This window comes from Vulpes lagopus, chromosome 1 (assembly GCF_018345385.1).
Source record: "Vulpes lagopus strain Blue_001 chromosome 1, ASM1834538v1, whole genome shotgun sequence".
NCBI lineage: Eukaryota > Metazoa > Chordata > Mammalia > Carnivora > Canidae > Vulpes > Vulpes lagopus.
The window spans coordinates 145,804,985-145,826,968 of NC_054824.1; the positions used below are offsets into that span (position 1 = coordinate 145,804,985).

Consider the following 21,984-nt stretch of genomic DNA (forward strand, 5'->3'; position numbering starts at 1 on the left):
GCCACCTGGGGTCGTGAGGGGTCAGAGACAGGACCCCGCTCGCTCATCACCGGCCACGTGGCCCCCGCTGACGGGACCCTGCCTGTCCATTCACCAAGTAGAGTTGGTCAAACGCCATCATTTCAAACAGTGTACAAAGTCTAAGCCTCTCAGTCTCTGAAATGAGAGCTGAGGATGTCAGATCTGGGACAGAGTAACCCAAAGAAAATGCACGCTGAAATGTGACCCACGACCCTCCAGCCTGTGCCCCCACCTCTCAGGTTTGGGTAGCCCCAGGGATCATTCAGTTGCGTGTTGGAGATAAGAGACCGGGGCAGGAGCGGGAGCTGACCCTGCTGGCTCCCAGTTCAATGGGACCCCCTTCACTGCCCGCTTCACAGCCCTGCCTCTGTGAGTGGGGGGGCAGGGAGACCCCAGGCCAGGCCCTGCACCGCTCTGTGCCTCAGTTTTATACTTTGTAAATCAGGAATGGTTCGAAGGGCTTGCTGGCATTGTCACTGGGTCATGACATTTGTGTTCAGTATGGGAACAGCAGGGGCCCATGGGATAATAATCCGCTAGTGGCTGTAGTGCTGCTGGAGCTGTAGGGGCGAGGGACCTTCAGGCATCCCTCCCAGAATCGGGGTTCAGCACCTTCTCCTCCCTTTGTCCCCACAGGTCCCAGAGGAGGTACGTCCAGCACGCGTTGGCTCAGGGTCACCGAAGGCGCAGGCTTGGACGGCTGGCTCAGGGGTCTTGTGAGGCCTAGGCAGGGGCTGGTGGCTGCACAGGACAAGGCCCATGCCCCCTGGGCCCTGGTGAGGTCACTCGGGACATGGACCTGTTGGTCTGTGCTCAAGACCAGACCTCTGGGAAGTGCCTGTGGTTTTGCTCCGGGTAGATGGTGTGCGGGCCTAGGGCCACAGAGGCTCTTCACAGAGTCCTGCACTCTCCCCAGTTCAGAGATGAACTGCCAGGCGGCGCAGGAGCAGAGGGAGGCCCAGCCTCCATGTGCGGGCTATGTGCCCTCAGATGAGCTGCGCATCCTCTCTGAACCTCGGTTTCTCCCTCAGTGGAGCTAGTCCATCACGTACCTCTTGGGGCGAGCCGAAGGGCGTGAGAGCACAGCAGGCCCACAGCTGGCATGAGTGGGTCTGACGAGAGAGCAGCAGTAGCCTTGAGGCCATCACGCTGGGCGTGCAAGGCGCGCTGGGCCCCGGCCATACACCCTGCCCTAGCCGTGCTGCCCAAGGCCCGCTGGGCTCCCCCTGCTGTGCTCAGGCCACACCTGAGCTGGGCTGCTTTCCGTCTGCGTGCCCCGCACATGCACGTCCCTGACTCGAGGAGGAGGCCGGGGACCTCCATGTGCAGATGGGGCTTCTCTGCAAAGCTGAGTGCCTGGACCCCCCCGGCATACCCCCCAGAGCATTCGTTCTCCTGACCCGGAGTGACCCAGACATAGTCGCCATCCCCAGAGAAAATGATGCTGATTCGGGGCTCTTCCCACCCTCTACTTCCCGCTGTTTCTGTTTATCCATCAGATGACTGGACAGACCAACATCCACCTCAGCAGAAACTTCTTCCTGACGCACAGAGCAAGAGAGCGCTCTGACACCTTCATCAACCTGCGCGAGGTCCTCAACCGGTTCAAGCTGCCCCCGGGGGAGTACATCCTAGTGCCCTCCACCTTCGAGCCCAACAAGGACGGGGACTTCTGTGTCCGGGTCTTTTCAGAGAAGAAGGCCGACTACCAGTAGGTGGCTCTACCCATCGCACCCTTCCTGTCCCCGCAGCCTGTCCCTGACCCTTGGCGCGCCGCATCCTCTGAACACTCCTGTTGGATGACACCTGCCTGCTTCCAGGGCTCAGCACAGGGATGTGGGGTCTTGAAGGTCATCAGTGTTGTCCCTCGGGCTTTGGGGTCTTAGTGGTTAGAGCAGGGAGGCTGCGGAGCAAGGATAGTCGTGTGTCTGCAACACCAATTGTTAGGTTCGTTGTAACGACACATATCAGCCTGTGAACCTAGTCATGTCAGCGGAGAGCCTGGGCCACTTTCCTGCCCAGCAGCCCGCAAGCGCCAGGGCGTGAGTGGTGGCCTCAATGGTCACTGGACCCCACCGGGCCCTGTGCAGCTGATGCCACTGTCCCGCCACCGTCGGGATGGCCCCACTTCTCAGCAATTTCTACCGATTTGGCTACCGCCTGGACCACATCTATCAGTTGAGCACTTGATGGTAGGACACGTAATCCGCCTCAGGCAGCTTAAGCAAAAGGGGATTAACTGAGAGACCACAGGGACTTTGACCTGAGGGGAAGCAGCGGACACAGCCACTGCCATGTGCTCCATCCAAGACCAGGACCATGTGTCCAGTGGGCCTGCCAGCTTCTGGGAGGCGCAGCCCCAGTGGGTCGTATGCTCAGCGGCCTAGCGTGGGATCCAGGGCCCAAGAAGGACCCTTCGAGGCTTGAGTACACTCACTGCGGAGGACCCAGCCCTGCTCACGGCACTGGGCGTGGAGGACCCAACGCTGCCCGAGCTTCAGCTGCAACCACTCCCGGCCTCCCTGCCACTACCTTCCCCGAGCAAAGCGTGTTGGCAGTGGGGACCTGGCATGCTTCCCCGTGTGAGAGGTTTATGGTGGCAGAGATCACCCACGACCGGAGAGCGGGTCCCCGAGGCAGGCCCCGAGCGGGTTGTGCGGGCAGGCTGTGCCAGCAGGCAGGAGCACGAAATCTCTGCTTCCCCGCACTCCGGCTGGGCCTCCGGCTTGGCTTTTCCTGCCTTGGTTCCTGCTGTGTGGGGACACACAGTCGCAAGCCCCCAGCCCACTTGTCACACTTCCACGTGGGCCATGACACGATTTCCTTCTGTCCCCAGGGTCGTGGACGACGAGATCGAGGCCGACCTTGAGGAGGTACTTGCAGCCCTGAGACACCCTGCTCCCTCCAGGCTCTGCCGCAAATGACCGGGCCCAGAGTCACCAGAGAACCGCCAGGGTTTAGGAGGCCCCAGGACTTCGTGCCCACAGCTCGAAACTAGACTCTGTCCTGCACCTGCACCTGCCACTGTGTGGTCCTCACCCCTTGTGTGCAGGACTTGGGGTTCCTGTGACTCCCCTTTCTCTGCCTCAGTTTCCTTATCTGTAAAATGAAGTCTCCAGATGACAAGATTCCTGAGGCCCCTGAGGTGCTGCTGAGATGGTGTGATTCCCGGGGGCTTGTGAGCTCCAATGAGACCCACCCACAACACATCCAGTGGAGGGAGAGGACTGCCACCAGCAGGCTGGGAGGCTCCTCTTGCTGCCCCTGGACCTGATAACCCTCCACTCCTCAGCCGCTCTGTGCTTGTCGAGAGACCTAGTGAGAGACCCAACGGTTCCAGGGGGCTACCGTTGCAGGCCTTCTAGAACATTCCAGCTAGGCTTTGCATTTTTTTTTTTTTTTTTTTTTTTTTTTTTTATGATAGAGAGAGAGAGAGGCAGAGACATAGGCAGAGGGAGAAGCAGGCTCCATGCACCAGGAGTCCAACGTGGGATTCGATCCCGGGTCTCCAGGATCGCACCCTGGGCCAAAGGCAGGCACCAAACCGCTGTGCCACCCAGGGATCCCCTAGGCTCTGCATCTGAATCCCCAGTAGTGCAGATCAGAGGGCCGTTCTGGCCGAGGGTTCAAGATGATGCTATGTGAGGAGCTCACCAACCCTTCACATAGTTTCTGTCCATCTCATGTCTTCACTAGAAAAGTTCTTCATTCATTCTTCATACCGTCCTTGTCTCAAGCCTGCAATTTGGCCCTCAGGCCTGCGGGAGGCGGGAGAGATGGGGAGGCCCCTTCTTGGCTCTGACCTGCTCCCACCCCTTGCCTCCCCCTCCAGATAGACGCCAGCGAGGACGACATTGACGACGGCTTCAGAAGGCTGTTTGCCCAGCTAGCAGGCGAGGTGGGTGTCCACGCGGGCTCCATCACACGCTCTGGTCCCTGCAAAAGGACAGACTTGTCCTTGGCGAGACTCCAGAGGGGCAGAAGTGATAGCGAGCAGAGGCGGAGGGTAATCGTGGAGGGAACTCGGGCTCCTGCCCACGTCCTGCCCATGCACCGGGGCTGCTGGCTCACAGTCAGCCCTGGCCCTGTGTTCCTCCCACCTTAGCGTCCAGCTCTTTTCCTGTGTCTTCCACTCCTGCTGGGATGTGGGGCCTTTTCTTTGATTTCCACAAAAATATCCCGGAGGGACAGAAGGGTTTTGAATCTTGACAATGCAAGTGACTTAGGGCCGTGGTGGGTGCTGCCCTGCGCTGTATGGGCCTCAGGCTGCTGCAGACCGTTCCCAGCCAGCGCCTGCCCAGCGCCCTCCTCCATCAGGCGCACGAAGCCGGCTCACCTGGGCCTCCCATCAGAGTGCTCAGCAGGCGCCCCTCCATCCCTGTCTCTCAGGAAAGGGGGCATCACAGAGACTTATTTCCCCGCTGGCCACTGGCTGGGCCATACACGGGCCCCCACCCCCATACCCTGGAGGCAGGAGGGACTGCGGCCAATCTTGGCCTTCTGCCATGGGGCTCGCCTGCAGTCTGGGGTTTGGGGGCATTAGAAATGCACATCACAGACCCTGCCTGTGCCCACCCAGTGCACCGGCATGGGACAAGCCTCCACACTTCCTGCAGCCCACGGTATAACCACGCTTTGCTTCGTGTCCACAGGACGCAGAGATTTCTGCCTTTGAGCTGCAGACCATCCTGAGAAGAGTGCTGGCCAAGCGTAAGTGCCCTCTTAGGGGGCCCCGGTCCTGCTCCTCCCCGCGCCCTTCCAGCCACCCCTGCACCCACCTAAACACCCGTGTTGGCCACCACTGCCACCACCAGACTGGGCTGAGAATGCTCTGTGCGCCCCGATAAAGGAGGAACAAAGGTTTCCAGGTGGACAGCAAAGGTCTCATCCTGGTTCTCACCCCTGACAGCTGTTGCTCTCAGCCGGGACGCGGGACCCCTTGGGCTCTTTACTCACCTGGAAAGTGGGCAGATCACTACCTAACTTCCGTGAGGGGCACCAGGGGGCAGTCACTCTGATGTTCTGCTGGTAAGGAGGGCTGAGTCAGCCCTGAACACTGGCCAGAAAGCCCCCACACGCTGAACTCCACTGTATTTAGTGGGGTTGTCGATGGGGTCGACATCTCACTGCATAGTCAGGGTGGAAGGACAAACACACCATCTTGTACTCACACCACGGGAACAGTTCACGAAGCATCTCCCCAGCATGCGTGGCAGGGAGCCTTGTGCAGTGTTCTGCTTGAGCCCACGAGCCAGGCCGGCAACTGCAAGGCCCCAGAGGCAGCTGCCAGGCCTCTTGGAAGAAGGAGCGAGGTGGGAGAGGGGCCTGGGGCAGAGCTGGAGCACCTCCCACAGACCTTCAGGCTCATTCACCCCAAGTGTGGACCAGTCCCGGGGGACACATTTTCTCACCTCAGTTTATCAAGAGCCGCACTGCCCTGGAAGAGATGCTGCCCCTGGGTGGGATTGCTGATGTCAGACCCTTCAGGGCTGAAGGCCGCCCTGTCCTGAGCTGTGGACCGCCTAGAAGCTGGCCTAACCCACAACACAGAAGCAAATTCTCTAGAAGCACCCGGGCTGGTCGGGTCATCCATCCCAGAGAATGTGGGCAGTGTGCCCAGCACAGGATCCACACAGCTGGTTCCTCCAGGCAGCCTGAGCGAGGACAAGAAGGGGGTATTTGCCCTGGAGGCTGCCAGGCACGAGTGAAGTCACAGAGCCTTTGAGGCGTGTGGCCATCAAAGCTGCCTTGTTCCCACACAGATGGTGGTTGGGCAGGCGGCGAAGAGCCAGGCCGCGCAGGGATGCAACCTCCCTGGCTGCCACTGACCCCAGCCTCTGACCGGGCCCAAGAAGGAGTCCAAGCCCACAACGGCAGCGTTGAGGCAGGCTAAGCCACAACCTTTGTAAGGATGTGACAAAGGATGGGCCTCTCATGGTCTGTGGGGTACCAGAACCAGCTTGTGACAAGGGTCTCCTGCCACCTACCACCCCCTGCTGTACCTGAGTCACCTAGTAGAGCACAGGGCTCTGGATAGCTTCTGGTTCTCAGGCCTCTCAGTCCGCGGAGACACAGGCTAAATACACGAAGAAGCAGCGGACGCAGCACACCCTCCACTCTGGCCCCTCTGGCAGCCACTAGCCTGCTGTGGCATCGGATGCAGGTCAAGTGGCCCCCGTACCGGAAGGCACAGACACGCATTTCCATCCTCGTGGGGGCTCCTCGGGACGGCGAGGCTCTGCAGGATGTTTCCCATCACTCTCATTTTGTCTTGTAGGCCAGGACATCAAGTCAGACGGCTTCAGCATCGAGACCTGCAAAATCATGGTGGACATGCTGGACGTATCCTTTCACGCTGTAGAGCACAGCCGAGGCGTCTGAGACCCCCACCTGGGGAATTTGTCACACCGCCTCTCCTGTTCAGACACCTCCTGGGGCAACGTGAGAAGCCCCCTGCCTTAGCGAGCAGGAGATGCCTGCCCAGCTGTGCCCAAGCAGCTTGGGTTGGTTTCCCGGGCATGTGGAGAACGTCCCCCAGACTGTCCCATTTCCGACATGCATCCTTTTCTCTGGTTGTGGTTTTTTTCTCAGTTTGCAGGCACGGCCCCCCCCCCCCCGGGGGCATCTCCTTCCCTTTGTTCAGGCTCCTTCCCCAGGTCACGTGCTCACCTGTCTTCTTGCGTGGCTTGCAGACAAGTTCTGGGCAGGGATGGTCTGAGCTGCTCAAAGTTTTGTCTCGTGGGCTCACAACACCCACTGTGTAGCTGTCCCACACAAGGCCGTAGAAATACTCCAAAAATCAACAAAGGGCTTCTGCATGTCACCCAACAGCTCATTCCCAATCGGGTCAGGGGCCCCTGCACCCCAGACCAGCCAACAAGAGTCAGGGCCACCAGGGGCCTCGGCCAGCCTTTACATGCAGGTTTGGGCACTGAGTGCAGCACAAAGTCTTCAGCGGGAGCTCCTCGTAAATAACGCAGTGGGTGCCATCGGGTGACAGGGCGCCCACACGGAGACACCACAGGAGCTTCCTTAACGGCAGGCAGTCAGATGGCAGTGGGAAGCTGGGCCTGAAAGAGTTCTATGTTCTCTGGACAAAGATCCAGAAGTACCAGGTGAGCGCCCAGGGGTGGAAGGCAGGGCGAGTGGCTCTGTCAGGGACGTGGGTGTGTGAAGGGGCAGGCTCTTGACCCCCGGAGGCAGGATGGGCAGATGTGAACAGCAGAGCTGAGCCTGTTTGAGGGACATGGTCTGCTCCCTGCCCGTGAGTGCTAGTGGACAGAAACGGGGTCTCCCTCCAGCTGCCCCCAGAGTGTCCTCGAGAGGCTGTGTAGCCTTCTGTCATTTGGGTTTTTGACAGCTCCAGCAGAAAAGTGACACAATGACACGAGCCCACAGCGGCCGGCTAGTTGACCAAACCAACAGGCACGGTACAAGCCAGCTCATGGAGTGAGGCGGACACTTTTAGCTATTTATGGCAGAGACACAGGTGCTTTTCAAGGCCAGGCTGGGGACAGAGCTAGAAGAGCCTCCTGCCTGCCCACACAGTGCGACCTACGGGGTGCCTGCTGGCTTCGGGTTACGGTTCTCGTAACTGTTCTGCCTGATTCCAGAAAATTTACCGGGAGATCGATGTGGACCGGTCTGGCACCATGAACTCTTACGAGATGCGGAAAGCACTGGAGGAAGCAGGTGAGAACTCCTAACTGGTTTCCCTTCTGTTTTACGCGCAGAACATGTCAGTGTTTACTGCGTACGATACAGAGGGCAGGAAGCTGTGTTCAGTGAGGTGGCCGCGGGCTCACCGCAAGCATGTCCCTTCCATTCCTCTTTTAAAAGTTAACTGATGAAATAAAACACAGTCCCAGATGCTCTGCCCACCGGGCCCTCTTGAAGTTTCCTTCCGAGAGCCTGGCGGGCCAAGCAGGCAAAGCCAGTTCTCAGTTCACTGGGCCCCCCTTGGGTAAGTGCCTTGCACACAACACGGGGCTCCCCACTGTATTGGTTGGGATGTAATCCTGCCACAGAGACCCCAAATAACCATCTTTGTCTCCCAAACGGTCCAAGCACAAGGGGCAATGCCTCGTGCGGCCAGGCTGGCTCCCCTGGTCACACTCACCACTGGCCCAGAGGTGGTGCCCCTTCCCACGGGACTACACTAGCTTGCCGCCACGATGTCCTGGCAACAGGTGGATGGCAGGAGGGAAAGACCGGGTCCTTGTTTTTCGGGACACATGTCCCACTAGCAGGGCTTGGTCACAGGCCCTCGGCAGGCTGCAAGGGATGTGGGAAACGTCTTGATTTCAGGCAGATTTCAGTTCTACTGCTGTGGAAAGGGCGGGAATTAGCGCTAGTTTATGATGAATGGTTTCTGCCACATGCATCCAGGAACAATCTAGACTCCAGGGTGATTCAGAGCTAAGAGGCAGGAGAGGAAGCACGAGCAACAGGGCAAAGACTTGGACCACAGGAAGGGATTGGGAACGGGGCTGGGCAGCCTGGCGTCAGCCAGTGGAGACAGGCAGGAAGGCGATGAGTCTGGAGTCAGGAATGAGGGCAGAGGCTCTGGCTTTGCAACGCACGACAGCCCCCAGGAAAGCACCAAGGAGCAAGAGCAGCTGTGCAATGCGGGCGTCCGTGGCAAGGGCGCAGGTGTGAGCACGGGCACCGTCTGATGCTCATGCCCAGGCTCTGCGCTTGTTTGTACTCCAGGCTTCAAGCTGCCCTGTCAGCTCCACCAGGTCATCGTCGCTCGCTTTGCGGATGACGAGCTCATCATCGACTTCGACAATTTTGTCCGGTGTCTGGTTCGACTGGAAACACTGTTCAGTAAGTGGCTGTTTGGGGAGAGGCCCATTTGGGTGCTGTCAGGGTGAAGGCAGCCTGCCCGTTGCCACGGGTGACGTCGCCCGAACTGGGGCACGTCTGTGCAGTGGACCACGAAGACCCTGCCCCAGCGTGGGCACGGGGGAGCAGAAGTCATAGTGTGGGACGAACAGAGAGGGGGACAGTGCGGTCTCTGTTCCCGCTCGCTCACAGGACGCCCCTTTTTCCTTCACAGGGATATTTAAGCAGCTGGACCCCGAGGGCTCTGGAACCATAGAGCTGGACCTCATCTCTGTAAGTCTGCAGCTCCCACGCCCGGCCCTGGCGGGGGGCTGCTGACCCCCAGCTGGGGGTCTGTCTTCCCTCCCAGCTCTGCCTGGAGGAGGCAGTAGAAGGGGCTGTAGGAACTGCTGAATTGCGTGCACGGGAGGTGGTGCTTGTGTAACAAAACCGTGATGAAATTCAAGTGGGTTTGGGAAGATCTGTCATTCTTAGAGCAGATCTACTTCAAATACTTTCAAAACAAATCAGTTCACTTCCTCCCCCTTTAAAAACGCTGCCGAAGGTAAGTAAGCTTGGTGTCTGTAGTCACTGTGCTCCGGTGTCTGGACCCTGGCCATGCCCACCTGTGGGGTGGTCATCAGGCCACTACCTGGAATCAGGACGCCAGTTCTGGGAAGAGCTAAATGTGAGATGTTCTCTGGTCATCTTGATGCCAGAATGTTCTCTCACCCCCGGGCTGGGGGGACTCTCGCACTGCCAGGCAGGAGCGCACATTTCCTCTGCTCTCAGGGGAACCGAGATTGGGGCAGCACAGGCCACTGAGGAGCAAAGTGGCAAGAGGGGCAGGTTTAAGGGACAGGACACTCCTTTCCTTGAACTTTGAACTCTGGAGGAAGGCAGCAACCCAGCAGCCATCCACCTGCTGTGATGCGGTATAAAGGACGTTAGCCAACTGAAAATGCATTTGTGCCGGTTACTAAGTCGCTTTTCTAGCTGTGTGGACCCGGGAAATATACCCACCCTGAGGTCGAGTCCACAGCGGAGGCTCGGGTCTTCGCTGGGATGGGCAGCTTGCCGCCGCGCCAGCAGCCTCATGACACACGGGGCGGGAGCTGGCCAAGGCTGGGGGTCCAGGCGCGTCCCAGAGCAGCTCAGTCAGAATCTGACCGGGTTCCCGTTTCACTGCAACAGAGACCAGGGGCGAACGCCACTGGTTTCGGGGTGAGCCGCAGGCAGGACACGCACGTGCCTGGCCTCTGCGGCGGACGTGTGGAGCCCCAGGCCGTGTTGTCTGAGCCCGTGTCACGGTGTCGGCCGGCCTGTGAGCCAGGCTGTGGCCCCCTGGCCCGTGGGCTAGAGAAGCCGTGAGCGCGCCGCTTTGCTGGCTCTCAGGCCCTTTCAGAAGGCGCCACGGGCACCGGAACAGCTGTCGCTCCTGCTCGTGGCTCTGGGCTGACTGGCTCTTCTTCTCCTCGCAGTGGCTCTGCTTTTCCGTCCTCTAAAGTTGCAATTCATCTGCCTGGAGACCATCTGCCAAGCACCGGGCCACCAGAGAACGTTTTTCTCTCGACCTTGAAATTATGGGAACAGTTGCTCAAACTAATGATTATATCCGAAAATAAAGATGCCTTCTGAGATAGCAAGAACTTCCAGATTTCAGAGTAGAAGATTCACATGTCGTTCTGTTAAACACCAGTGAGCCACTTAGTCCTTGGTCAACTCAAAGAGAACCTGAAATCTGTCACTAGTCTACTTTTACACACTTTCCTGTTTATAGCAATATTCAGCCAGGGGAACCATGCTGGCCGGTGTCTCCGCAGCTAAGGACACAAGGTCCCTGCGGGGAATATTTAAAGCAACGTCAGGTTTAAAAATGCAGCCCTGACATTGACCCGCCAGCGGTCCGTGTCCCGGAGGAAAGGGGAAGCAGGATGCGTGGCTGAGGGGCCTGGTCGGGGCGGCACTCGGGCGACCGACCGGTTACCCACGTGTGTCTTAACCCAACCCTGAGCACCCCAGGTCTCAGGAGCATCCCGGGTACTGAAGGGGTTCGGCTCTTGGTCAGCGACCTGCAGCCCACCAAAGTGGGGCCCGGTGTCCGAGCCAATGACAGTCAAAGACACACCGTTTGCCACCCGGACACCACACCCTGCCATGCTCATGCGTGGAGCTGGGAGGGACTGTCGTGGAAGCTTGTTCCTCGGCTTCACCCTGGGAAAACGCTGGCCGCATGATGAAAATACGCCTTGTTGCCTTATCTTCTTCCAAATGTGCTGTTAAATAAAGAGTCGCCCAGGCAGTCTGGCGCGGTGCTGTCCTTCCTGGAGGGCCCGGCGGTGGTTTGTGCGCACACCTGGCCACAGCCTGTGTCCACCTCCGCAAGTCGCTACCTCTGAATTCCCGTCTTGAGGGGAAAAAGGAGCTTAACTAACTCCCCCTTCCTGTGGAAGTACACGATTTCCTAATCCACTTAAGAAGCTCCTAAGTGGCCGTGGAGCAGGCCCCGCTCTAAGGCAAGTCCCTCAGGTGTGGGGACGAGACCCGGGGCCGTCAGGACAGGCACCTAGGCCCGGCCTGCTGCTGGTGACCCTGGAGGAGCCCCACAACCCGGGAGAGGAGCAGGATGGGGCGGGCCAGGAAGTGCATCCCCCAGACTTGGCTATGAGCCGAGGGAAGGCAGGAGGAGTGGTGAGAGTCCTCCACTCAGCAGCACAGGCAAGGGGGCCGGGGCTGGGGGCCCTCGTGCCAGGCGCAGGGATGGGATGGGTGGCCTCCCCAGCCCCAGAGGCTACAGCAACCCACATCTGTGCCAGGGGCTCGGCCCCCTTGTGCCTGCTGGGCTGACCCGGCTCACCACCTTACCCGGCACCGGCTGGTTCCGTCCCAGCGGAAATAAGAGACACACAAGGAATGGCCGCTTTGGGAAAGGACGAAGAGGGCAGAGTGACCGAGTTCCCGGGTTCTCCCAGCAGTGCCACCCTCCCAGCACCACCTTCACAGGGAGACGCTAGCCAGTGCGTCAACACCCTCCACCTCCTGACCCAGAGGGAAGGGGCCGCAGCCCAAGGCCCCCAAGTCCGCGCTGGGTGCATGGGCGTCTGCAGCTGTCCCCACGTGGGGCATTCCAGCACGTCTGAGCGTGGGCACCTGCTTCTCCAACGGGGACTGCAGCTGCCAGGCTGAGCAGCGCCCTGCCCCCTGCCCTCTCCTCCCCCACCCCTCCCTCTCCCTTCACTCCCAGCTCCTCCTCACCTCTCCCCCTCCCTTCCCCTCTCCTTCCCCTCCCTGCCCCCCTCCCAACACACCTCCCAGGGCTCCCTGGGCCCTCCTGTAACTGCTGTTTCCTGTGAGCAGCACCTACCTCCCAGTGCCCAGACTTACCGAGAACCAGCAGCATCTTACCAATTTTCTGTGCCTTTGCCAGGGTGACCTCTGCCCTCTGCCTTGTCCTCCATGACCCCCCCTGCCCCCACCATAAGCCCCTCTTCAGCAGGGCCCATCCTCCAGGTACCCTACTCCCCCTTCTTCAAAAATCTAAAAACTGCACCGTGAAGATGGCTCATGGGCATCCCTACAGGAACTGGGGACCAGCACACACCCAGGTGAGATCCTGGGTCCCTCACGTGGCGGGTGTCATGCAGCCCTCAGAAATCATGCTCCTGAGCAACCTCTCACACACGACACAGCCGCTGAAGCTGCACGCTCCTGACCCCTGCGCAGAAGCCGGGAAGCACTAACGGTGGTCCCACTGGCATTGCCACCCTCACTCTGTGACCCTTCCCCATGCCTGGAGATGTTTCTACGAGGACCTCTGATACAAGGATGCTCTGATGATAAACTAGTAAGAAACAAAGAGGGATAATAAGCAAATGTTCTCAGTTTAGGACGAAGGAAACAAGATGATCGCGTTCTAATTTTCACATCTTCCCTTCCATGCATTTGAGCAATTCTCTAACAGTCTCCTGGGACCTGTGTACAGTACCTGGCGTGGGTCCCTTCATGTGCCGAGGTGTACAGAGGTGGTGTTGCTGAACTGTGAGTCCCTAGCAAGGCTGCATGGCCAATTAGTAAGCACCAGACCAGGTCCAGAGTACCTGGCATTTCCTATTGCTTAGCAGCTTAGACACGTATCACCTGGTGCCCAGCTGGCTCAGAGGAGTGTGTGATAATTGATCTCAGGGCCATGAGTTTGAGCCCCACATTGGGCATAGAGATTACTTAAAATCTTAAAAAAACAAACAAAAACTACCCATCACCACACCAGTCTGTAGTAGGAGTCCCTCCCAGCCCGGTGGGACTGGCTGGTCCCAGCAGAGGCCCGAGGAGGGGACTGGTTCCCAGCTGTTGGCAGGGGCTTTCCCCCTTCCCCGGCACATGACCCTTTCCTCCTTGTGGCTGGCCATGATGGGCTGAGTCCCTCACACTTTGCACCTCTCCTGCGCCCACCCAGCAGCCCAGGGTGACCTCCCTGTTCCCAGGTCAGCTGATTAGGAAATTTAGTGAAATCTGCAAAGTTCCTCACAGAAGCACCCAGATCAGTGTCTGACTGGATAACCAGGACTCCTAGTCTGTGCAGCTCCAAAGCAAAAGCCCACGGCCTGGGGCTCACACAACACACACCTATCTCTCACCGTTCTGGGGGTTCAGGGACCAGATCAGGGTGCAGCCAATTCAGCATCTGGCCAGGACACTTCCCAGCATGCAGATGGCTGCCTTCTTGCAGTGTCCTCCTGTGGCAGAGGGGAGGACCACGGCCTCCTCCTCCTTCATGGGGTGTGGGGGGGCTCTCTAACCTGGTGATGTCACACAAGACTCCACAGCTGCCAGAGGCCCCAACTCTAAACACCATCACCTCAGAGCAGGAAGATGGGAGGCATCCTCAGAATTCTGTAAACCACTCGTGTCTTCTGACAGCTAGCTCCCACGGTCACTATTTCTCTATTACTCTGACTAGCACGGGGTTGCTTTGTCTTTCACCTTTCTTGCTGGTATTTAGCTGCTCATAAAAACATATAAGAAAAATGAGCAATGGCTTTTCTTCTGTAGCTTTCACTTAATAGAAATGAAAATAGCAGAATGGGTTCCAAAGTCTTTCACAAACTTGGTAACATATTAACACAACGTAGGGATCCTGTGTATGTATGTTTTCACCCAATGAATGCCTGCAGACATTCCCCCATGCAGACGGGGGAGCTGAAGTGGCAGGAGGACAAGACCTGTCTTACAGAGGCTGAGGGCCGGTGAGGGCCTCTGTCCCCATGGTTCTCTATCGAGGGCCAACACAGAACTCATGAATTGCAAAACCAAGTTCTCTGTAAACAAAAAAACCACCTCTTACATGTCATCACATAGCCGGTAAAGAAATTTTATTATTCTCCCACTGGATAAGCCGTCCTAATGGCGTGTGAACTTTAAACAGGCTTTTAATGACACAAAAAACTAAACCAGTAAAAAGGTTAGAGTCAAAAACTTTAATTTTATTACAATTGTTTTTAAAGTCAGCTACGATTTGACAAATATCATGAGTAAGTCTATATAGCAAGTCTCCAATTTCCAAGATACAAAAGACAATAAATATAGATTCAAATTCATTCTAAAAACAAGATTCTAAATCTAATGAGCTGTGCTACAGCTTGGTTCCAATATCTTAAACATGTAGAATTCTGAAGAACTCCTATCACAAAGGGACTGCCAACAACCAACAGTTCTTCACCCACAATGGGGGTCCCCTGGGGGCCTGCGGGAGGACAGGCAGAGGTGCTGCCTCCGTGGCACTGGTCCTTTCTGGTGGGGGCAAATGCAGGGGAGGCGACTTCCCAGGAGCCCAGTGAATGGCCCTGTGACTCCAGGGAACCAGGGCAGTCACTGTTCATGTTCCTGAGTGCCCCATGAACACCTATTTCCCAAGAGTATGGTCAGCTAGCTCACTTGTAAGCTCAGTTCATCATGCTGAACCTCCCCCGAGGACAGCAAATTCTCCAATCCTTCACGTTCTCCCAGAAGATGTCCTGCACCGCTTTCAAACTACGCTGTCACTAAAGTCGGTCTTGTGAAATTTTTACCAAAAACAATCACATTACTTCTTGTGATAACAAAGATTAATTCTTCAAAAACTAAAATTCTGTAAAGTTTCAGGCCAAACTCCTCTGTCTTGGTTTAATTCTTGGGTATAGCTGCAAGAGAATGGAGACATGATTTACATGCTGCAGAGACAGACACACGGATGGGGGTGGGGAATGGGGGTCACAGAAGAAAAACCAAGGAAAGGATTCTTTCTGCCATGGGAGGCATCCAGAGCTGCCCAAGGACACAAAGATTCACATTCAGCAACTCCTTGGCAAAGGTCACAGGGGCTCCCCACCGGGGACAACACAGAGGTGAACCCATGACCCCTAAGCCCTTGCTCCAGGGGCGGAGCATGGCCTGTGACAGCGGCAGGTGGTGGTGGGGATCTGCAGCTTGCCACGTGCATGGGCTTACATCTGGAGGGGGAAAACTTCACTCACAACAGCCCTACAAACACTGTTTTGGGACTGGACACTGTCAGCCACAGAATGCCACAGACAAAAAGGCTACTGATTTAAGGGAGGATAAGTGGAGTTTTTGTTGTTGGATTTTTGTGGTTTTATGTTTTCCATAACAAGAGCTGGGGAGGAATACATGTGAAGGTCGGAAGATCTGCAGTCTTAAAGCCAAGGGTGAGTCAAACTAGTAATTCAACTGGCAAACTAAACAAAAGCCTTCCTCCTCCTCCTCCTCCTCCTCCTCTTCCTGCCTAGACAAAAGGGAAAAAGGTTTACTGTAAAAAAGGAGTCAGACTTCCAGCCAGAACTGAAAAACTAGTGGATCAGCATTCTACAAAAAGTGATTTTCCTCACAAAAGATAATTAGTAAATACAATTTTCTAGACTCCCATCTGAGCCTCTGATTAAAAATTCAGCATTTATGTGACTTCCATTTTTTGAACCTCTAAGAAAACCAAAAAAAGTTACTTAGAGGCCAATTTTACCCCAAAGAGATTTCCAGAAGGCTAAGAGTATTTAAATGCCGGATTAACACAAAAATCTTGGGTCCAGCTGGCTGATTTCAGAGCCTTCTGAGAACCTCGTGCCCGAGGCCAAGTGCCTCCACACCCACAAGTGATGCTTCCCGTTTCATGAGTCATGGAACCTCTTTGTTAGAAAATTAAAATGAAAGATTCAAATAAGCAAGTGGTTCTAAGAGGTTTTCCCAGGTAAGAAACTATAAAAGTACAAGTGCTGTTGGTGTTCATCAGGGACATGGCTACAAGCCAGGCTGCATCTCGGGGGCTGGGGCCTCTGTGGAAGCAGCTCCACACTCGAGACACCTCTGGTCTGGGCACTGGAAAAATTCTCTGAAGGGTTCCATGGCTCACTGTTTTTTGACTTTCATCTATTCTTTATAATTTACACTACGATCACACCACTTAACACTGTCTAAGCCCCAAAGGTTTTTGGGGGCTCTTGTCTACATGCCCTGGTCAAACTCTGCCAGCAGTGCAGACCCTGACATGAGCAGACATGGCTTTGGTACGGAATGCTCTCACACTCCCACGACATGACCCCGTGCGACCTGTACTCTGTGAAGCAGCAGGACCCCTGACGGTGGGGGCTGACAAACCTGTAAGTGGAACCTCCACTCTGGGTAAATCTAACACCATCCAAACTTTAAGATTCTATATCATGTGAACAAAGGGCAGTCAGCTGCACACGGCGTTCCTGCAAAGCCCCGGTGCGCACAAAAGTGCCGTCCAGGTTTGATAACTTACGCCCAGCAGGTTTCGTGGGACGTATCCCTCCTTGTCATGCAGGCGGGCCCACCACCACTCAGTCTCATCTTCGTCCTCCCTGCGGATGACAGTCATGCAGTCCCCTTCTCGCATGGGTAGCTCGTCACCATTCTGAGGTTCATAATCCCAGAGTGCGTAAAGGACTCCTTTGTTCATGATGCCCATTTTCTCCTGGACTCCTGAAATCATGACAGGAAAAAACCCACAGGACATGTAAGGCAGACTGTCCATTCTTAAAACCTTTGGTTCCATGAGCCAAATGAGGAGAAATGGGCACACGCTGCTGGAATGCTAGGAATACTGAATGAAGCACCCCGTGAATAAAGCCCCGGGCGGGAAGGAGGCACAGAGGGGTAGGCAGGGAGCTCGGGAGGCAGAAAGGGATCATACCACACACAGTTGGCCTCCACGATCTTTTCAAAGGCAACGCAGAAACTAGTCTTACTCAGAGCACAAAACCTTCTGCAAGCCCAGGAATAAAAAATGAACTGCTTTTAGTTCTAATAGTCTGGGCTATTAGAAGAGTGAGCACTACGCCTGTCAAATTCTAGCCTGCCTCTGGGCGTGGGGACCGAGGAAGTCTGCATAAACTACTTCCATCCTGACCCAGAGCATAAAGCAGCCGAGACAACAGTCTACTGAACAACCTCTGCCCATTTCCAAATGTGGGAAGGGAGAGGGAGAAAAATCGTAAAATCCGTTAGATGGCAAAAGTATTTCAGATGTGATATAAAAGCCTACATAGAGCCAAGTCTAAAGTAATGAGAATCCAGGTTCTAGAAGATACAGAAACCCACAAACGTCCACTTTCACTGAGTTAGTAACAGACGTGCACATTCAGCCCCACTTTGCACTCCTCTACTCCCCCCTCTCGAGGCATGAGGTGGTTGCAGGGCACTGTGGGTGAGGGGGCAGTGAAGTCAGGCCAGGAGGCCCGAACACTCTAGACGTTATTACCAGTTTCACCTTTACAGGTTTAGAAAAGGCAGGAAAGTATCTGCTTGCTTTTGGCAAATTGTCAGATTTTTTAACTTACTTAACTATGAACCTAGGACTCATCTACCGATTACAATGACAGAGCACTGCCTATCTCACTGCCACTCTGGGCAAAACTGACACAAGACATGGAGTTGCTCTATTCCACCAGGGGCTCTGCCAACATAAGGGGCTCTTCCACTAATGGGGATGTTCACGCTTCTGACTCCCTGTTTAAATGAGACTTGACTGTGACACTCACAAGGGTGATGCCTTGCCAGAACTCTGACTACACCAGGTTGGCGTAGGAGAGGGAAGGGGCAGGAGAGAAACCCTGGACACTGTGGTGTCCTCTCCAAAGTAGTAGTAACATTATTCTCATCAAATCTAAAGGACTGTAAAATATATTAATTAAAAGATATTTGGTCAGAGTTAGAAAATGATACTCTATAAAAAAATAACTTGAGTCCCATTTCCAAGAAATCATCAAGAATGAGAAAAAATTTCTCCTTATTTTGCTATTTACCAAACTAAGAGTTACAGATTATGGTTTAAAGTTTTTTTTTGAGGGGCACCTGGGTGGCTCAGTGGTTGAGTGTCTACTGTTAGCCCAGGGCATAATCCCAAGGTACTAAGAACGAGTCCTGCATCGGGCTCCCCGCAGGGAGCCTGCCTCTCCCTCTGCCTATGTCTTTGCTTCTCTCTCATGAATAAATAAAATCTTTAAAATAAATTTATTTTTGAAGAGCCTGAGCACATGCTAAGTATCATGAATTATTTGGGAAATGTGAACTGAAGCCACATGGGTTATGAACCCACATCCAGCAGGGGTCAGAGGGGGACATGGCAGGAAAGAATGGTCAGCTGGGCCACATCCCTGTGACCCGCAAGTCTGCTTCCGGATCGACCATTTCTAACTGCGAGGGAATGCAAACCCCGATGCCCCAAGGCAGAATGGAAGGAAAGACGTGGTGGACGCAGCCACAAAGCAGAACGGACAGTGAGAACGAGCACAACCACACAGATGAGGCACAAGGACCACAGTGGACAGAATCACCATGACTTCCTTTACAGAAACAGCAAAACCAGGCACAACCAGACAACAGGAGTTACAAGATTCATTCATGGGTGATAAAGGTATTTTTTCAAAGCAACAGATGATTAACATGAGGAACAGAACATTCAAGGTCAAGGCTGTGGCTGCCAAGGTTATAGCTCCCCAGGCCCTACCAAGCAAGGAGAAGCCAAGCCACTGTCACTTCAGCATCTACAGCAGAGACACTTTCTTGGTGCCATGATGCGTTCCATAAAGTAAAGCCTCTGATCAGATGTGTTTTTACATGTTTTTAAAAATCAGATTTCATAATTAAGTAAAGCTCAAGATGACCAATATACTTCAAATAACAAAGTATATATTAATATCTTGATTATAAAGTATTTACCAAAATTATTCTCCGATCCAGAGTTCAGAACAGAAACAAAGTCACCCTGAGTGTCCACAGTAGACAGTCAAGAGCTGGGAAGCCGCCTCGCCTGCCCCTGCCTGCTGCTGCCTGCCCACCCCCCACCCCACCCCCCAAGCCTGAGAGCAGCCTGGGAGCCAACAGATGCAGTCATGCGAAGAGCCTCATGGCCTCTCCACCAACAGGCAGAGGAGCTTCCCAAAGCACTGAGTGGCATGGAGTTTTGGCACCTGCTCACCGCCTCTCAATTCTGCTCAAGCCCAGGTAAGAGTTAACCTCAACTTGTAAGAGTCAGAGGCATAGGCAGCTCAAGCCATCCCTGGCAGAGCTGCTCCCAGGCACATGCACAAAAGCTGCATTCATCTCTGCCGTCAAGGCTGTCCTGTTTTCACTGCCTAGAGCTCTGCACAACGCAAAAATATTTTTCCACATGATGAATATACTTAGCAAACAGTACCCTAGACAGAGGACAAATGAGTGCAGTCGTCAGCATGTTCAACTGTGGTGGTTACAAACCGTAAAGGAACTGTGAGCACTGGGTGTAGCCCTCCTCCATCTCCTCGCACTTGTCTGCGGCAGTCTGCATGTCACTGTAGGTCGTGGCGAACACAGCGGCTCCGGACTCGACCAGGAACTTACACACTTGCACATTGTTGCATGAGGCCGCACAGTGCAGCGGGGTCCTGTGGGCAACACACAGTGGGGCTAAATGGCCGCCCTGGACATGCAACCCTGGTGGGCTGGGCTGTCTCTACAGAATGTCCTCAAGTCTACCATCTGGGCCTCCTTCTGGAAAGCCTCTTACATGGTGTTTAAGAGTCAATAAACACGGATACTACAGCCCATGAGAGAATGACAGGAGGGACAGTGGAGCACAGCTACACTGGGCAGACGCGGGGCAGTGCAAGAGGAATCACAGAAATAAAAGCAAGGACTTGAGATGTGTGTGATCGTCTAAAACAGGGTGAGGCATTCTGGAACACCTGCTCCATGTCTTTGGGCAGCACGGAGGGCACAGCCATCTTTACGTCCTGGGTCTTCCCTCCAAAGAGATGCCTGTACATATTCCCTTTCCACTCCCACTTCTGCAGGAATTGGGCTGCACAGAGAAACTACCTTTACCTAATAGCTTATAAAATCCAAATGGATTTTGAATTGAGAGAAAGCTTTGTCAATCCAATGCAGACTGTAAAATACATACACTTAGGTCTGCAAGGCCCCTGGCTGGCAGGAGCTCGCTGATGTCATGACGGAGAATCCCTCTAGCACCTCAAATGCATGCTCTAAAGGACCCAAGACCCATAAAGGGGGAAGAAGAGCCAGCACCACCACCACCCAACTCAGAGACAAGTGTAGAGTGCTATCCAGGCCCGGATGACACAGATGTAGGTGTTTACCCTTCTCTTCCCCCGTCCCTTCATCTCATTCCTCTCAGGTGTAGTCTCCAGAAACATATCCCCATCTCACATCCCAGACACTATGGTCTGAGTTTGAGGAATATTACTGCAGATTTTTTAACTGCATGGCTTTAATAGTTAAAGGTTATATGTAATCTAAACTGCTAATAATAGGCAAAGACCTAATGACACGTTAAGACTTTGTTTTCGGAGCACCTGGCAGGATCAAGCATGCAACTCTTAATCTCGGGGTCATGAGTTCAAGCCCCACCCTGGATGTAGAGATTACCAAAAGGAAAAAAAAAAAGAAAGCAAGAAAGAAAGAAAATAATTTATTTTACCCACGTTGTTAAAGCCAAAAAATTTGGCTAAAAAAAAAAAAATGTAAACTTGAATAAATTAGCAAAAAGTATGTTTTCTAGATTCTTTCAAAAAAACAGCATAATTTATATGTTCTTTTCCAAAAAAAAATTACAAAATGTACTCTCCATTCTATTATAGTTATTGAGGGTGGACAGCACTTTATAAGGATCTCTTATTTCTATCCTATGAAGAATAATCATTTATAATAGTATCTCTCGTGTTTTATGCACATAACCATTCTACAAAATGCTCCATGAAAAATGGATTCCATGGTCAAAGAGACTTGGGAAAGGCTACAAACTCTTCCCTCTTGCAAATACAGAGTGGATATCTATGTACTAAGGACAGATGCTGCAGGGCTCCGGGGACCAGGCTCAAAGCAGCATCTCTCAAACTCATGGAGGTCCCTAGATCTGTGCCACTTTGTGACGTTTCTTATCATCTGACAATACTTTTATAAGAATTCCACGTGCATCCAAAATGGGAGTGAGAAGAGTGTCCCGTGAAGACACATGTGGACGCTTTTATGGCCTGGCAGTACCAGGGACACCCAAGTGACACTGTGGGGCAGCAGATGACAGGGCCTTACCATCCATCACTGTCTGCAGCATTGACATTGACACCAAATTGCACGAGGAACTTAACGATCTCTGTGTGGCCTGCACACACGGCGTTGTGAAGGGCGGTGATGCCCTCGTCATTGGGCAGGCTCGGGTCATCAACCTGTAACATGGAGACAAAGGCTGACATCACCCACGCTCCCCATCACTGTTCAGGTCACTTATCACCTGGCTCTTCAGGATCAAGAGAACTGAAATAGGCTCCTCTGGTTTGTTTAGGGGTTTTCTTAGGTCATAATTAAAACCTCGAGGAGCAGACTATACCAACTTCAAGTCTAGACATAAGAGTGCTAGAATAGCCAAAATAGCTGCTCACTATAAAGAGGTCTGAAAATGAAGAGGTGCCAGGAACCATACCCTCAGAGTCACTTCGCTTCTTTATCCTCCAGCTCCCCACCACAAATTAGCGTCTGAGGAGAAGATGCATTTGCCATGGAAAGGAAAAAAGGTCAACTAAAAAACATCTTAAACAGGAGGCTTCTGCAAACAAGGACCACATGTGCAAC

General features: G+C 54.1%; 2 protein-coding genes across 4 annotated transcripts in view; one reads left to right on the forward strand and one right to left on the reverse strand.

The window, feature by feature from the left end:
- CAPN2 (calpain 2) overlaps window positions 1-11,149 on the forward strand; it is a 38,245-nt gene extending 27,096 nt beyond the window's left edge. Inside the window, exons 11-21 of the mRNA XM_041746515.1 lie at window positions 658-669; window positions 1,521-1,732; window positions 2,858-2,894; window positions 3,854-3,919; window positions 4,674-4,731; window positions 6,299-6,363; window positions 7,068-7,136; window positions 7,635-7,713; window positions 8,734-8,850; window positions 9,083-9,141; window positions 10,329-11,149. Of these exons, the coding sequence (XP_041602449.1) occupies window positions 658-669; window positions 1,521-1,732; window positions 2,858-2,894; window positions 3,854-3,919; window positions 4,674-4,731; window positions 6,299-6,363; window positions 7,068-7,136; window positions 7,635-7,713; window positions 8,734-8,850; window positions 9,083-9,141; window positions 10,329-10,352 (798 nt within the window). The 3' untranslated portion in view covers window positions 10,353-11,149. The remainder of the gene's footprint in view (window positions 1-657; window positions 670-1,520; window positions 1,733-2,857; window positions 2,895-3,853; window positions 3,920-4,673; window positions 4,732-6,298; window positions 6,364-7,067; window positions 7,137-7,634; window positions 7,714-8,733; window positions 8,851-9,082; window positions 9,142-10,328) is intronic.
- Window positions 11,150-14,306: 3,157 nt separating this feature from the next.
- The window catches only part of TP53BP2 (tumor protein p53 binding protein 2), a 55,461-nt gene continuing 47,783 nt past the window's right edge, over window positions 14,307-21,984 (reverse strand). For all 3 annotated transcript variants that reach the window (XM_041746503.1, XM_041746486.1, XM_041746495.1), the window contains 4 exons: window positions 21,448-21,581; window positions 19,615-19,781; window positions 16,640-16,839; window positions 14,307-15,023 (listed from right to left, as the gene is read on the reverse strand). In XM_041746503.1, coding sequence (XP_041602437.1) covers window positions 14,982-15,023; window positions 16,640-16,839; window positions 19,615-19,781; window positions 21,448-21,581 — 543 coding nt within the window. In that variant the 3' untranslated portion in view covers window positions 14,307-14,981. The remainder of the gene's footprint in view (window positions 15,024-16,639; window positions 16,840-19,614; window positions 19,782-21,447; window positions 21,582-21,984) is intronic.